At 44.6% G+C, this 14,918-nt stretch overlaps 1 protein-coding gene and 1 long non-coding RNA gene across 12 annotated transcripts in view; one reads left to right on the top strand and one right to left on the bottom strand.

The window, feature by feature from the left end:
* LOC102374831 (fibroblast growth factor receptor-like 1) overlaps positions 1 to 14,918 on the bottom strand; it is a 240,714-nt gene extending 225,796 nt beyond the window's left edge. Inside the window, exons 1-3 of one of the 11 annotated variants that reach the window (XM_025210082.1) lie at positions 14,894 to 14,918; positions 13,723 to 13,878; positions 12,772 to 12,881 (exon numbers count right to left, since the gene is read on the bottom strand). In XM_025210082.1, coding sequence (XP_025065867.1) covers positions 12,772 to 12,881; positions 13,723 to 13,859 — 247 coding nt within the window. In that variant the 5' untranslated portion in view covers positions 13,860 to 13,878; positions 14,894 to 14,918. The other 10 variants (XR_003095245.1, XR_003095248.1, XR_003095246.1 and 7 more) reach the window with 10 other exon arrangements.
* Positions 14,297 to 14,918, top strand: part of LOC112551095 — a 12,852-nt gene continuing 12,230 nt past the window's right edge. The window contains exon 1 of the long non-coding RNA XR_003095249.1: positions 14,297 to 14,424. This is a non-coding gene — a long non-coding RNA (uncharacterized LOC112551095). The remainder of the gene's footprint in view (positions 14,425 to 14,918) is intronic.

Here is a 14,918-nt window from a genome sequence, read left to right as displayed (position 1 = left end):
TTAAACAAATTCAACAAAGTGTCTGGTCCTACAAAACACTGAGACCAACTGAAACTTGTTAGAGTCAAATGTGCTCAGCATCTTCTTGGCTAGAGCCACAAGGTGAACCTCAGACTACTACTGGCAAGGAGTTGACAGTCTGTCTCCCGTTTACAAAAGCAAGGATCCCAACTCAGCATTCGTTATGAGCCAAAGCATGTTGATGTTTCACAACTTACGTGGATGAATCATGCTGTAGTAGGGTTGAAGCATTGTTGTAAGCAAGATGGCCCAGGAAATTTGCCAAAAGCAAGGTTATTTTATGGTGATATATTTTATTGGATCAACAGCATGATTGGGAGAACTGTTAGACAGGCTCTCAGGCACAGTGTCCTTCAAGACCTAAGGTAGGGCATGGCTCGCCTAACACGTGTCCCAACTACACTGTTGGTCCACTAACAGATATCACAAAAAAACAAGCTTGCTTCATGAATAAAGCAGACATCCCAGCGTCTATGGGCACAATCAGACGTGCGCAGACGTGCAGTGTGCGGCGCCACAGACCCGTCTGCAGCTCCACACACTGCGCAAGTGGAGGTCCCCGCACTGCTACTTTGCAGCGGTGGGGAGGAAGGGGTGTTGACCCCAGGAGATTCTGGGGTCAAAAAAACCCATGCCAAAGGCAACATACACTGTCCAAAACTGGAGCCTGGCCACCCGGAGCCACACTCCAGCTGCCAGACAGGCTTCCTGCCACATCTGTAGACCCAGGAGGCCCCCAAAACCCCAGGTAAGGTTGCTTGTGCGAGCACAGGTGCTGGCCCCAGTCTCCCCTACCCCACCCGGGATAACCTGCCATGTGCCAGAATACACATGGCATAGGCGTTCCTCAAGGACAAGTAGCTTTTGCCACGGCTACTTGTCCCCCGGGGAAACAAATGTCCACACTCACCTGGACGCAAGGGTATGACAGCATATCAAGAGAAGTTGTCAACTGTATAGAACAGCACCTCTTTTGGCCTCAGCACATCCCAGACAGTGAACATTTCTGGGTTCAGCTACAATGCCAGCCCCCCTCCACTGTCAGCACCAAGCACCCTGCAAGATCAGGAAGCACAAAGTCGCTCTTCCCCCCACCAATCTCACAACTATTATTTACGCTTGAAAATTAGATTAGAAATCACAACAAAGCTTTGCATGGCGGCAGATCTCAAACTTGGCACTCGACTAACACCGAGACCATTCCTCCCCTCCACCCCCACCCCTAAATCAACTTCCGCGGAGAACAATGCCTGTAGTTTGTGTCTACAACTGATTTTTTATTTAACAGCTCACACTGCATGTACCTTCAAGGGGCAGTAGCTACTTTAAACTGATGGTTTCTTCTGGTTTCTGTGAATAGAAGGCTGCACTCCATAATCAGGCCATTGTTCTCTCTAAATGGACCCAGACTCTGTAAACATGCTCCTTAGCAGAGCACTGAGAGGGCAAAGTGTGCATGTGTGTGTGTGTGCGTGTATGTATGTACGTGTGTGTGTGTGTGCGCGTGCGTGCAGGGAATGTGTCCTGTTTTAAAAACAGTAAATTATGTTAATTCATTTCCTCTGGCCAAACCGTGGTAATAAACTTGGGGAAAGGAGGAGGAAAAAGTAAACAAGAGGCAATGACAAGAAGGTGAGGAAGGGGGTAAGGGAACAGCTGGACCAAATGTCTCTTTTAGAAAAGGACATTTATTTTACAGCTCAGATATGTTCCACGCAACCTCTCTTCATCCCAGTGGAGATATAAAGCACAATTGTAACAATTTCTGTTGTGTGGCTTCAAAGCCAGCCTACTTCTCAGGTTAGATCTCAGGAGCTGAAGAAAAAAAAAAAAAAAATCAGACTCTATTGTGCCCGGATCCATTGTGAGTACATCCCGGGGGCTTTTGTCTGCATGTGATCAGAGCTCTCTGCTTACTGAAGCCGATCTGGACAGTCAGAGCCGATTTGTAATTTTCTAACAGGAAAATAATTTCACTAAGCAAACTACCACACTTCGCCTCAAAACCCTGATTAGCACAGTTTGAAAACAGGGCAGCGTACTGTTCTGGGAATTAACTTGCCTGACCTCTAGTTTATAATGGCATTCAAATAATCTGAGTCAGACTAAGTTGAAAAACTCTTGGAAGACCACACTGAAAGAATTTACTGGATTTATTGGATTTTCTAGGATAAAAGAAAATTAAGCCTCAAACTCCACTTAGCTAGTCTGCAGTCCTCAAGCGGACGAGTTCTCTCCCCTAGGTCTGGAAGCACAGAGATACTGGCACAGAGGTTGGGGCCCTGTTCTCCCCCTAGATCAGAATAAGCACCATAGGCCCAATCTCGAGAGGATTTTGGCGCTCCCCCTCATGTCGGTAGCACCTGGCTTCTCTTCTTCATTCAGACTGCTGCAATAGGAATAAGGATGATGGATTCTGACCTGTGTGAGCTGTGACATTGCTCTAAATTGGAGTAAGACCTGCAGGTCAGACTCCAAATCCAATATCCCCACTGCTAATTCACCAGTTGCTATGAAGCGATACAGATGACACGGAGGAGATGTGCGATTCTAATGCTAGGCAGGTTCTCGCAGGCCTTCATCAAGCAATCCCTGCCCTACCCCCAGCATAGATCCTGAGCTCGATTACATCCAAGGACTCTGCTTTACGCTGAGGTAGCCAAGATCTGAATGGGGGCTGGCATTTGATCTGAAAGAAGCACTTGGGATCCAACCCATGAGTTGCCATTCATCATCCAGGTAACACACCTGACCATTCTTAATCTGCGGTACTTCCTACCACTAAACAAAGTGTTCCCTGTTCACCTTGTTTGTCTCAGCGGTAGCAAGGTGAGAAGAAGCACGTACTGGGATCCAGCGTAAAAACACTTTCAGATACAAAACACAGATTCAGTCATCCTAAACCAATTTCCATACTGATGCAGATGTATTTAAAATGGATTTATTACTGCCTGTCAATCAGAATCCATCAGCAGAAATAAACATCTGTCTAGGCCAAGCCAAGCCACAAACCCCCATCATCAATCCTTAAAGAAACTGGCATGGACAATACTGGGTTTCTGATTGGCTCCATGACTCCTGTCGTTATTGGCAGGGAGCAGCTGGGACCCATCACTATAGTTTTACATTAATTACTGCAAATCATGCTGCATCTTTCCACTGCTTGAAGCCAAAGAGGGGAAATCTGGAAAGCAACCAACCTTTCTGACGGGTCCAGTTCTAGTGTCGCATGACATTGTATGGGCAAGCTCTACTCACAGCTACACAGGTGGAAGTGCCATTGAATTCAATAAAACTCCATTCGCATCACTGTGCATGGAAGCTGGCCCATGGGTAATCGAGATGGAAAGGACCAATTAGAGCAGAGGATTCTCTAACCATGAGCCACAAACCATTGGTGGTCTGCAAAATGCTTACTGGTGTTTTGTGGAGAGCCGTCATAGGGTGCTGGACCTCATCCTACTTCCCAGCTGTTACACTGCTTTAAAATACACTGGATGCTTTCTAAATGTTAAATTTTCCAGATAAGCAGTTGCTGCCATTGCCACTGGGATGTTGTATGATCGCAGAAGAAAGTGCAAGAAGCCTGATCAATGCAACAGAAGAGCGCAGGTAGCCCACAGAACAACCTATTAAGATGTAATCTACCCCAGATGGGACAACTTTTTTTGGCAGATGTGCCATGAACTAGCCCTGCAGCTTGCCAAATGCTACTCCAATCCCCTTCCCCTACCCAATCTGCTGCTCTGCTTTCTGCCCTATCTGCCACTGTGCTGCCTTAGACTGTGCATTTTAGACTAACTAACCCCTGCCCAATCTGCCATGTTCCACACAGACTGCCCATGCCACTTGTGATGCCCAGGCTGCAGGTTTGCCACCCCTGATCTCCTCTGCAAAAAAAGTTTTGTAGTTCCTGGTTTACCCCATCCTGTCCATGTCATTCCAGGATCTGTCACCCTAGCACATTTGTTGAAGCTTTGTCAAACTTAGTTTTAAGTCTCAGCCCATAAAAGGGCCTAATGTTCCTCCAATTTCCACAGGATGATAGTTCTCGCTGTCAGGAAATGTATCCTGCTATTCATTGCTATTAATATCATCATAGATTTATAACACTGGAAGGGACCTCAAAGATTATCTAGTCCAACTAGATAATTCTACTTCTGTCCCTAACCTGAGTGAACAGAGAGACAGAAGTTACATATAAACCGGTTTAAGCCATCAGAAACTGGTTTAAACCTGTAACACAACAGAAGCTCAGTGCACATAAACCAGTCTCAAAATGGCTGAAACTGGTTTAAGGTAAACCTGGTTGAATGTAGTATCAGACTTGACTGATTTGGGTCAAACTGGTTTATGAAATTTCTGTCCTAGACCCCTTCTTGGCTCAAGTTAAATCACAGTTCCCCAGCATCCCAGAATGCTTTGCAGGCCTAGGCTAAGCTGTGCTGTCTGCTCCAGGCAGTACAGCCCCCACCCCCATCAGGCAAACCCCAGCTAGGGCCTGGGGCCGGGGGGGGGAATTAAACACCCCTTGCCCCCCTCAAACTTACTGCTGGCTGCAACTGTGGTTTACAAATCCCAGAGGCACCTGGAAGCAAGAAGAGGAAGTGATAAGCAACCCTGCAGAGTCTTGCTGCTGCAATTTTGGACTGCAAATCCCAGAGTCCTCAGGAGGCAAGAGAGAGTATACACACACACACACACACACACACACACACACACACACACACACACACACACACACACACACACACACACAGAGCCCATGCTGGCTATGTGCCAGAGAGCCGTACTCTAGTGCCCCTTGGTTTCTGGCCTAAGCTACTGCAGACATGTGGCTGCATTTCCGGAATCAAAAGGTAAATGCCTGTTCACTTCTGTCTCAATTTAATCTCTGCATTTTAGACTAACCCGCAAAGACTGAATCAATGCCGCCTTGGGCTTTTTGACTGTCTGTACTTAGCCTCAGTGATTTACCATGATGGATGTGTCCTTTAGCTATCACCTTAAGCATCCGCTTTAGCTCAAATTTCATCGAAATGCCACAGAAGTCAGTCCCACAGTCCGAAAATGCTAATTACCTGGGAAAATCTAAACCAAAATTTCTCTGACTCAAAAGCATTATCCAGCAGCCACCCCTTTAAGAAGAAGCCACGCATGAAAGAAAGGACGACGCAAATAAAGGAAGAACGAGGCAGTTCTCTCGGATCTGGTGAAGGATGGGCTACTTTAAAAAACGGTTCTTGCTTCCATTACCCCAATCTGAGGGAAGTGGGAGTGAACTGTATAATTTCCCACTTAAAATCAAGGTGGTGTGGACAGCTCTGGAAAACAGTGGACTTGGCTGGATGAGGAAGAGGGGATGAGTTAACGGTCATGTTCCGTCTAATCCTAACCCAAGGCTTTCCCCTAACGTAAATACCGCTTATCAACTTTTACCTGGATTTAGCTGATACTGGGAACAGGAATGAATCTATGAGGCTACAATGTGGGTAAATTCATTCACTGTCACCACGGAGAGATAGGGAAACACAATCCTATTCCAAGGTATTTAGGATACAGCCTTTGCCAACTCTATGGCCTCCACAGTACACGCTGCACTGTTAGCTGGTGAGGCTGAGTCACGACCCCCTCAACTCCCAAGTTGATCTTCAGGATCACTGCTTCGTTAAAATATTCTCACTTGTAAAGCAATGAACTCTCAATCTGAAATTCACCGAGAGGTGGTAAACACATATAGTGTGATGCCATATTTAAAGTAATTTTCCAGGGCAGTTTAGAGCAGAGTCTACCTGAATGGAGAAGTAATGGAAAGAATGTGGAACAAGGTTCACAGAACAAGTGCTTTTCTGCCAGAATCTCACAGCCGTCAATTCACCAGGCACATGAAATACAAGAAACTTGGGTAAGAAAAATATGAAGCAATTTGCATGATAGACAAGTAAAACAGAGTTTAAAAAAAAAAAAAACAACCTCTGTATTTCTGCAATCGTCTGCCCCTGCCCCATATTTTTGCTTAACATACACAAATACTCACAGCTCCAAAAATATCCACCAAAGTCAACACAACCTACCAGGCATCTAGTTTATGACACTTCTTGCATTACTCACTTCTCAATCACTTGACAGGATACCCAAGATTGTGTAAATCTTTCATGAAATAAATTTACCCGGCACACAGAGAAATGATTTTGTTCCCTGCCAAGACGAAAACGGCTCTTACTTCAACCATTCTGCAAGAGGGACCAGGGATAGGGGTGTAGGAATCAAGAGAAACATTAGTCCTCTCCAAGAAGTCTCTGTTCCCAATTTACATTTTTCTTCCCTTAGTGAAACTCAAAATTAAGTTCGAACACTTAATGGAAGAAGTAGCCTGGAGTTATTGGCTGGATTTCTTCCTGAAAATTGGAGTGGTTTTGATGAAATAAAAATGTTAGGTTATTCACAGCACTGCTGGATACCGTGTTTCTCCCGCAATACAATGGGGAGACTGTGTAATCAGGGCAGCTAACCAAACTCCATGCAGTCGATGTTTATTTGACTCGGAAGGGAAAAATCAGAGAGATGTGAATGGATTCAGTGGCAGACGGCATATATTAGCTTGTCAAATAACACTTCAGAACAGTATCCAGTGCCTCCGCACCCAGCAACACTCCCTTCAGAATGACACTCATTTCTTCTGGAATAAAACCCCTACAGGCTGACCTGAAGTTAAAGCAATGAATTTCCAAGCTGCGTTCGGTCCCACAGCACACACTACATCATGCTTCTAGTATTCCAGCCAACCAAAGCCAGCAGCAAAGACAGTGCATCTTCTGGGATCAGAAAAGCAACTCAGGCAGGAGTTTCACTCCCTTTATACAAATATGCTACAGCATATATTGGTGACTCAGGCTGCTGTAATCTGGAGCCTTCCGGACAATAGCTGCAACAAAGTAGTGGATTTGTGCAAATGTCAGTAGCGTCGTTAATTTGCATCAGAAAATTCCCTAAGGTCCAGATCCAAAACCAAGAGAAAATCAGTGGAAAGACTCTCACAGACTTCCATGGGCTGTGGATCAGGCCTTCATATGCATGGCCTACAGCATTTCTAACAGTCCCACAGTAACAGAATCGTAACACTGGGAACTGCTCTGGAAATTCTTACTTTTATAAGTATCGCCCTCACTTCAGTGGTACTATACGCCTGAGCAAGGGCTACAGAAGCGGGATCTAAGCAGGTCTATAATAGACTCTACTACTTGCATCCTAGGTTCAATTGCTTTCTACTTTTTTTTTTTTAATCCCCTCCAATAAGCAAAAAATTGGTCTTTGTGCAATAAACTAGGACAGAAAGCTAAACGAATAGAAAGAGGGATTTATTATAAAGACACGCAGGCAAAGATACCAGGTTACAGAGCAAGCTTTTCAGAAAATATATATGTAAAAATTAAAATAGGAGGTTCATTTCAGCACAAACGCCCTACTAGAAAGACCAGAAAAAGGTCACATGAAAAACAAACTCTAAGCAATGAACAAGCTGAATGGGTTAATGAAAGGAAGGAGGAAAAAAGAAGTGTTTCCACTGACTACTGCAATATTGAGATTAATTTGAATGCCAGCCCTTTGAACAGCATGACTTTACAAGCCACTGCAGACCCAAGTAGAAGTTCCACGTCTTTGGAAAAATAGAAAGCTGCATTGATTCTACTCAAACTGAATAAATAAAGCAATGACTTCAGACTTCTTTTTTTTTAAGGGGGCAAAAGAAGACCTTTGTGTTATGTTTCCTTTAACTTGGGTGCAAATGATTTACCCCTTCCCAGTAGTTAACACAAAATATATTACTAAACCAGGGAGTGAGTATCTCTACCCCATTTACCATATTTTATCATGACTATTAAATAGACAGTGGCTTTTGTACAGTCCTGGTTTACCACACTGAGCATGCTGGCTGCTTGGAAAAAGTTATTGTGGACCGACTCTGCAGCCGATGTAGATCAGCTCCATGGGCCAGTTGATACCAGATGAGAATTTGGGTCTCTCGTTTCTAAATTCATGCAAACACTCTCACACCTTTAAATGTGGATACTCACTAATTGGCAAGTGCCACTTGGAGAATGACTCTCTTTCCAAGAAGAACCATTAACTTAGAAGCAGTAAAATGATCCCGAGGCATACAGCCTTCTACACTGAAAAGGCAGAATTTAAAATGTACTTTCCCATGCATCAACCTGCATTGCAAGGCCCTTTTTAGTGAAAACCCAGGAAGATAAAGACATTTAGAAAATAAATCAAACCTTAAAATAAATCTAACACAAATGAATGTCCAAGTCTGACAGCATCAATAAGCAATAGGTTATTTTCCTGCATATCGCATGCTTTATTTTGTATTTAAATTCAACAAAAATATTAAGCTGAATGACAACAGAATGTAGGCTGAAAAATTATCACAGTTTCTCTGGTGATCCAATATAAAGCAGGTATATTCTGCGCTGTCAGATTTCTCATGTGAACCCAATTCAAAGCCCAAAGTCAGTTAAAGGATTCCTATTAGTTTCAGTGAATCTTGAATCAGTTCCTACATGCTTTTCTTCCCCCATTAGAAAGAGATGACGACCAAGTAACTATACATGGTTGTAATTAATAAGCCATAACAGAAGCATCTTTAACACAGAAAGCAACTCTTTGTTTCAGTATTATACCTTCGGTATTAACTACTGCTTGTTCTTTATACGGCATTTGTTTACATAATGACAAATGCACTAACCCGCATTAAGACCCAATCATCTCCAAAATAAAGTTTTTAAGGAGCCAAAGTTCTAACTTTTAAAGAAAAGCAAATGTGGCAAATAACTGCTTGTAATACATAACTGCACCAATCTACTGATGTTTGAGGTTGCCCCAGTTAGATGACAGGAGGGGTAGATTTATTGTTAAGTCACGCCTCAGTGAAAGCTATATTTTTAAACCACGTATTACATAAAAAGGAGTTATAGCTGAAAGCAATTAAGCTCCCATGTCCTGAAAATGAAAATGATGTCCAAACTCATTAGTTTCAAGTAGAATATCAGTTTACTGGCTAACAGACAAGCTGTTGCTGCTCTTACCAAAAACTTCTAAACATACTATTTGAAATCCTGTTTGAACTACTGTAGCAAGCCAAGTGCACCCTTCTGTTACCATATACAGTAAGCAAGGCGAATACGATGGCAAGTTGACAGGTTTGGAACAAATATTGCCCTGTGTGTTACAGAGATACCATATGCAGGAAAAGATCAGATTGCACTACCTGCATCCAACCGGAGGTGTGGAGAAGTAGGAGTTACATTGCTACATTTCACTAAAGGTTAGTAACACGGCGTGGAATTCACCCCAAGGGAGAAGAGCCAGTACAAGACTCTCAGCAGTGCTTACGCCAGCATAGAGACTGCACAGTGAGGAGGAGGATGGAGCAGCGAGCTGCAAAGAGGTGTCTACGCTGAGTCTTTGCAGACAGATACAAGCCATGAAGGGAACAGGACATAATGCAGATCCTGTGGCTCCCACCCTAGCCAGTTAACTAGCAAACATAACCCCCAACACAACTGGGACAAAGAGCTGAAGCTGCTATTTTATACTTTGGCCCTATACTGGGATGTTACCTTCCCATTCCTCTGCATGCTACCTGCAAAGAACCAGAATAGTTAAGCTTTCTGCATCGAGGTCGGATTTTGTGCATAGGAAACATCCCTGTTCCTTATGACAAAAAGGAAAGGAAAAGGCGAGGGACTTGACTATGCTTGGAAATGCAGTAATATAGCTACTGTCAAATAATTATTCTGGTATAAACTCTCCAAGCTGAGGTGCCTATTCTGGAACACAAGTAGCCACACAGGAGGTTATTCTGGACTAGCTATTTTGAAAGAGCTATTTCAGTAAATTCCCAAGCTATTAGCGAAGGGCTTTAAACTCAGAGGCCTTAAAGTTCGGGTTCAAATCTTTACTACCAGGTTCCGGTCCTTCATCCTTCCAAATGGACAAAATGACACCCACCCAAAAGGTCTCTGCTGGACGAGTAGCTCCTCTGCCCTTCACGGGAGTTACAAATCCCATAGCACTTTTCCTAAGAGTTCAGGTTTACCCTGATTTCTTTAGCCAAACGTTAAGTGGTTGCAACCCCATACCTTACAGATGACATTATTTCAACAGTGCAGGAAGAGTGTAGGGCCAGTCTATGCCTCCCACCAGCAAAACTCCCGGATGCGTTAAGAATAAAGACTAACATTATTAGCCTAGGGACACACTAGCCATTGGGGCCCTCCACCTTGAAAGGTAAAATAACAGCATATTGAACTTAATTCAACATGCTAGGCTGCAGCTACCACTCTAGTCAGAAGCTATTGATGTTACAGCTGCACGGGCAACTTAACTCTGCCCCCTGGTGCAAATACATTAGGATACAGTGCCTCCGATCACCAAGCAGGCAATGTTGAACCTTTGTGTTAGCATGGTAATACCATTATGTTTTTATCTAATCTCCTCTTGGCACACGAAAAAGAAATGGGTCAACATTTTCAAGTTCGGATGCCTATACTGAGGCACTTAACTCCATGTTAAGCCAACAGGCACTTATTTAACTTTCAGCGGCTCTAGCTGGAAAACACTAACCGTGATATGAGCCATGCGCGTAACATCTGTGATCGTGACACGTACTGAATGCCGAACAGCCCCCACCTCCCCCAGCCCAAAGAAAAACTCCATCTCGGTCCAATTGGCTATAACCCTTAATGACTATTACAGGTAACATTTATATATTTTCAGCCATCTAACCCAGCATAATGATACTACAAAAATCACAGACGCGTGTTAGAAATTGGACACATTTCAAGAAGAGTCTAAAAATTATCCCAAGTTATTTAAAATAACAGGAATTGTACAGCACAGATGAAAGTTTTAATGCATTAGGCATTTCTCTCTCTCACGTTTCGATGCCACTTCAATTCCAGTCACTAGCAAAAAAAATCCCAATTTCAGAGGGAAGAGAAACAGGATTTAAAGGTGTTACCCATTTGCCCCCCCTTTTTTTTTTTAAACCTCTTTATTGGCTTCCTCCACCTCAGAAAACAAGTGTGTTAAGTTGTTTTCCTCTGCTTATACCCCATTTTTCACCTGTTGAAATAATCAGAAACCTCTCTCATAATTTCTCAGACCGATTTTTCTGGAGCAATAGAGAGTTCATTAACTACACTACTAAAGTGACGCTGCAACATTTATGCTCTGTCACCTCTTCAGGTAAGGGGCAGGAAAACATCACCTGTTTTGAACTAATAACTGTTAATATTTGGTTGCTTCCATACAAAACAACGCTTCGTAGCACTTGAAGTCTGTAATGTAGCATACTCTATTTTATGCATGCCAAAAAATAATGCAAGCAGGACAAAAGTAAACCAAAATTAAAGGAGATTTACCACCAAGGCAGGAAGTGCTGTTCAAACAAAAATCATTTTGTAGGCCAATACCCACTCAAGATTTTTCACTGATCTCCACTGGGTATTCTGGCGTATTCAAATCACGTACATTCAGGTGATCATCTTAATTCATACATTGCTGGCCACTACCTACAATTTAAAACCGAATCTCCCATTGCAAGCCACACCTGGAATTCAGACTTCCAGATCTTAAAGGATATATGCTGTTTTCCTTTTCATTCAGCTTCCAACAGAATCATTTTACAGGGCTTCTGCCTCCATAAAATATTTGCTTGAGAATCAATGCCAAAAAAAAGCAATCCATTAACCAAGTCCTGAGTTTCTCTAGTAATGTTCCCTCCCCTTCATCCCACGTATGCTTTTGGCAAGTTATGGCTACCAGAACTAATTGCAAGATCAAATATTTAAATTGTAAACTAAGCAATGCATATTCTTGTGTGGATGAGCCAAATGTCTTCCAGCGATTTGTGCAATTTCGGCACCATTCTCCCACCTGTAAACTCGACATCCTGAAATCATATAACCGTAGTTGGGGAACAAGGCAGCTTTGCAGCCAGTAGGGAACCAGTAAGGTTGAAGGAGGGGTTCAGATTTTCCAAGGCTAACTCAACAGCCCTGCAAAGCACAGTATAAGCTACTGCTGAAGTAGAAGAGGCATTCCTTCATCTTGTGTTAAATTATCTTCTTCTAAAAAACCTCTCCCCCCTTCAATCCAAGGTCGATGTTTTTCAATCTACCACTGGAAGGGTACCCTGTTTATTGAAATCTGATCAACTGGTGGAGACCCAGTGTTAAAATGTGCGCTAGCTGTTGAGAACTGTCGTTTGTCTGTCACTTGGGAAGTTAATGGATTTGTTTGTTTAGTTTGCTATTGGGAATACACAGGGCAGAGTGTGGAGGGATTACCGAGGGGAGAGGCGTTCCTGATCCACAAAGGAATGCAATTGTCTTCCTTTAACCTTACTCCGAAACCTGGAAGCCAACTGTGTATTTTTACACATAAACAACAACAGCAAAGAGGAAAGCCCCGGAGAGCTCACCTGGAACCGCAGAACTCGCCAACAAAGTGACAGCAACCCCATCCAATATCACGACGCCCACGGTACGCACTGACAAATCGCAGCGGGGAGCGCGTGCATGTTTGTGGGCGTGCGTCCATGCACTAAGGGTGGAGGGAGAGTCTACGCTGAAAGAAACTTCATTATATGGCCTTTAAAAGGAAATATAGCGTGTTTGCAGAACCTGGAAAGGAGCAAACCACAAACCATCCCCACGGCTCCATAAAGCATGTGTGCCTTACCTCTTGCCGAGTCAGAAAAGGCAATTATCCCTACGAAAAGGAGGGCAAACTGGAATTCCATTTTGAAAGCCCGATTCTTGTGTGCCGTACAGATTCCTGTTCTTTCAAACCTGGGGAGGGGGAAAGAAAAAGAAAAATGAAAAATAAGGAATTTTCCCCCAAATCCCTCAAAATTTTACAGACTTAAATTTTTTTTTTTTTTTTTAATTATGCCAGTGGAGCAGACAAAATTAGAAACAGCAAATAAAGCAGCTAAGTATTTATAATTCATTCCTTGGCGTTCAGCATGTAAAAACTTTGCTCTACCCCTAGTCTTTTGCTCCTGCCTGATATAAATCAAGAACCCACAGAGGCCAGTGAGCTCTTCTAAGTTTACACTTAAATGCATATTTCTTTGGTATTCTGTACTGAAACCAGTCTGGAAGACAAACAAAAACTACCGAGTGGCCATAAAACAAGACTTCAGGTTAAAAATTTGTGGAGGAGCTTGGGGAGGAAAAAAAAAGGAATGTTTCCGTCCCACCCACAGTACAGAAAACTTTGCCTTGTAGCTTCATCGCCTTGAACACAGTGGCTACAGCTTTGTAGACTGTCTTCAGTGTATACTTTTATCCTCCCCCCCTCGGCAGCAATTCATTTTCCTTCACTTTCAAGAACCACTTTTGCATCAAAGGTGGGTCCTAAAGCAAAACTGCATGAAGTCATTCAGACTCCTGACTATTCCTTAGCCACTATCGTATTTGTGAAGGGGGAGAAAAAAAAAAATCAAGGTAGATCAGGTTTACAGTAATCACACGCTGTTCTCCTCCTAAAACTCTCACTCTCTAAACACTGTCTGAATTCCTCACTCTTGTAAACTCCCTGCTTTAAATGCTCTATGCCCCCAGGACATACAACAATCCATGTACAGCATCCAACAAAGCAAATAATTACACATTACCATTAGCTTACAAATTTGCACCACAAGTTCTTAAGGTGGTAAAAGAGGTTGTTGGAGGGTTTCTGATTTGGAGCTGGCTCAGGTTTTGGGTTTGTTGGGTTGTTGTTTTTTTAAATACAGATTCTCTGCCCAAGGCATGAGTTTGCATCAAGCTAAGTGAGAGAGACCTAGATGTGGAAGGGTATATAATATATCCTGGTACTCCCATCATACAGGACAGCTCTCCAGTGGAAGGGGAAGGAAGCAATCCAGAAATGCCTATAACCTGCACAGGCTAGAGATCTTGCCCAAAAGTTGCTTCGATAGTTGCTATTCTGTTCCTAAACAGTGTCCAGTGAGGAAGCAGAGGCAGCTCACGCCAGGAGAGGGGACCGCGTCCAAGCGCAGCCCAGGCTTCCCCAAGGTAAACCAGCAGCTCAAGGTGGGGCCATGCTCCTACCTCCCAGTCCCACTTGAGTGAGAAAGGTGCAGTCCTAGGTGCCAGGGAGCTGCTTGTCTGATGTGACCCAGTAGATCCCATCACCACTGCTCAGCTCAAGCCCTATATAGGAGGAGGATCCCATCCCACCCCCTTTCCTCTGACCATCCAGAAGCTTGAGACATCTGCCCTCAAACTGACAGCGCCTGGGAGGGAGGAAGGGAGGGAAGGAGGGACAGGATGGGCTGCTTCTGGCCAAGGGGTCCGACCCGCAGATCTGCCCCTGCCTGGGAAGGTGAGCGAACAGGACCGGGCCGGGGCAGGGGCGGCAGGGACAGTGTCCCAGAGCCGATCAGACCATGCGGGAAGGACGCATGGGAGCAATCATGCGCCCCCCCCTTGCAGCTCACCCTGCGCTAGCTGGTCCCTGCAGACCCCCGCCAGCCCTGTGCAGGCGCCTTCGCCCCTGGGGCTTCCTCTCAGCCCCGTCCCTTCTCCCTTTCTTTCCAGGGGCGCAGGGCGTGGGCCCCTGCCCACACGGGGCAGCAGCTCCCCCGTGTCATCAGCTTAGCCCCGGGTGTCTCCAGTTGAGCCGTTCCCATCAGCTCCCCCCATTCATCCCCACGACCCGGTCCCCTCCCTCATTCCCAGGTGATCCGTCCCCCCACGCGTGACACGCGTGGGAAGGGGCTGATCCGGATCCCCCCACCACCCGCCCAGGTGACCCTTGCGCCCCGTACCCCACCGCACCGCCCCGCACCTACCTGCAGCGGCGCCGGGCTCAGGCTC

Source organism: Alligator sinensis, unplaced genomic scaffold, assembly GCF_000455745.1.
Source record: "Alligator sinensis unplaced genomic scaffold, ASM45574v1 scaffold656_1, whole genome shotgun sequence".
Lineage (NCBI taxonomy): Eukaryota > Metazoa > Chordata > Crocodylia > Alligatoridae > Alligator > Alligator sinensis.
This window is presented reverse-complemented; position numbering and strand designations above follow the sequence as displayed.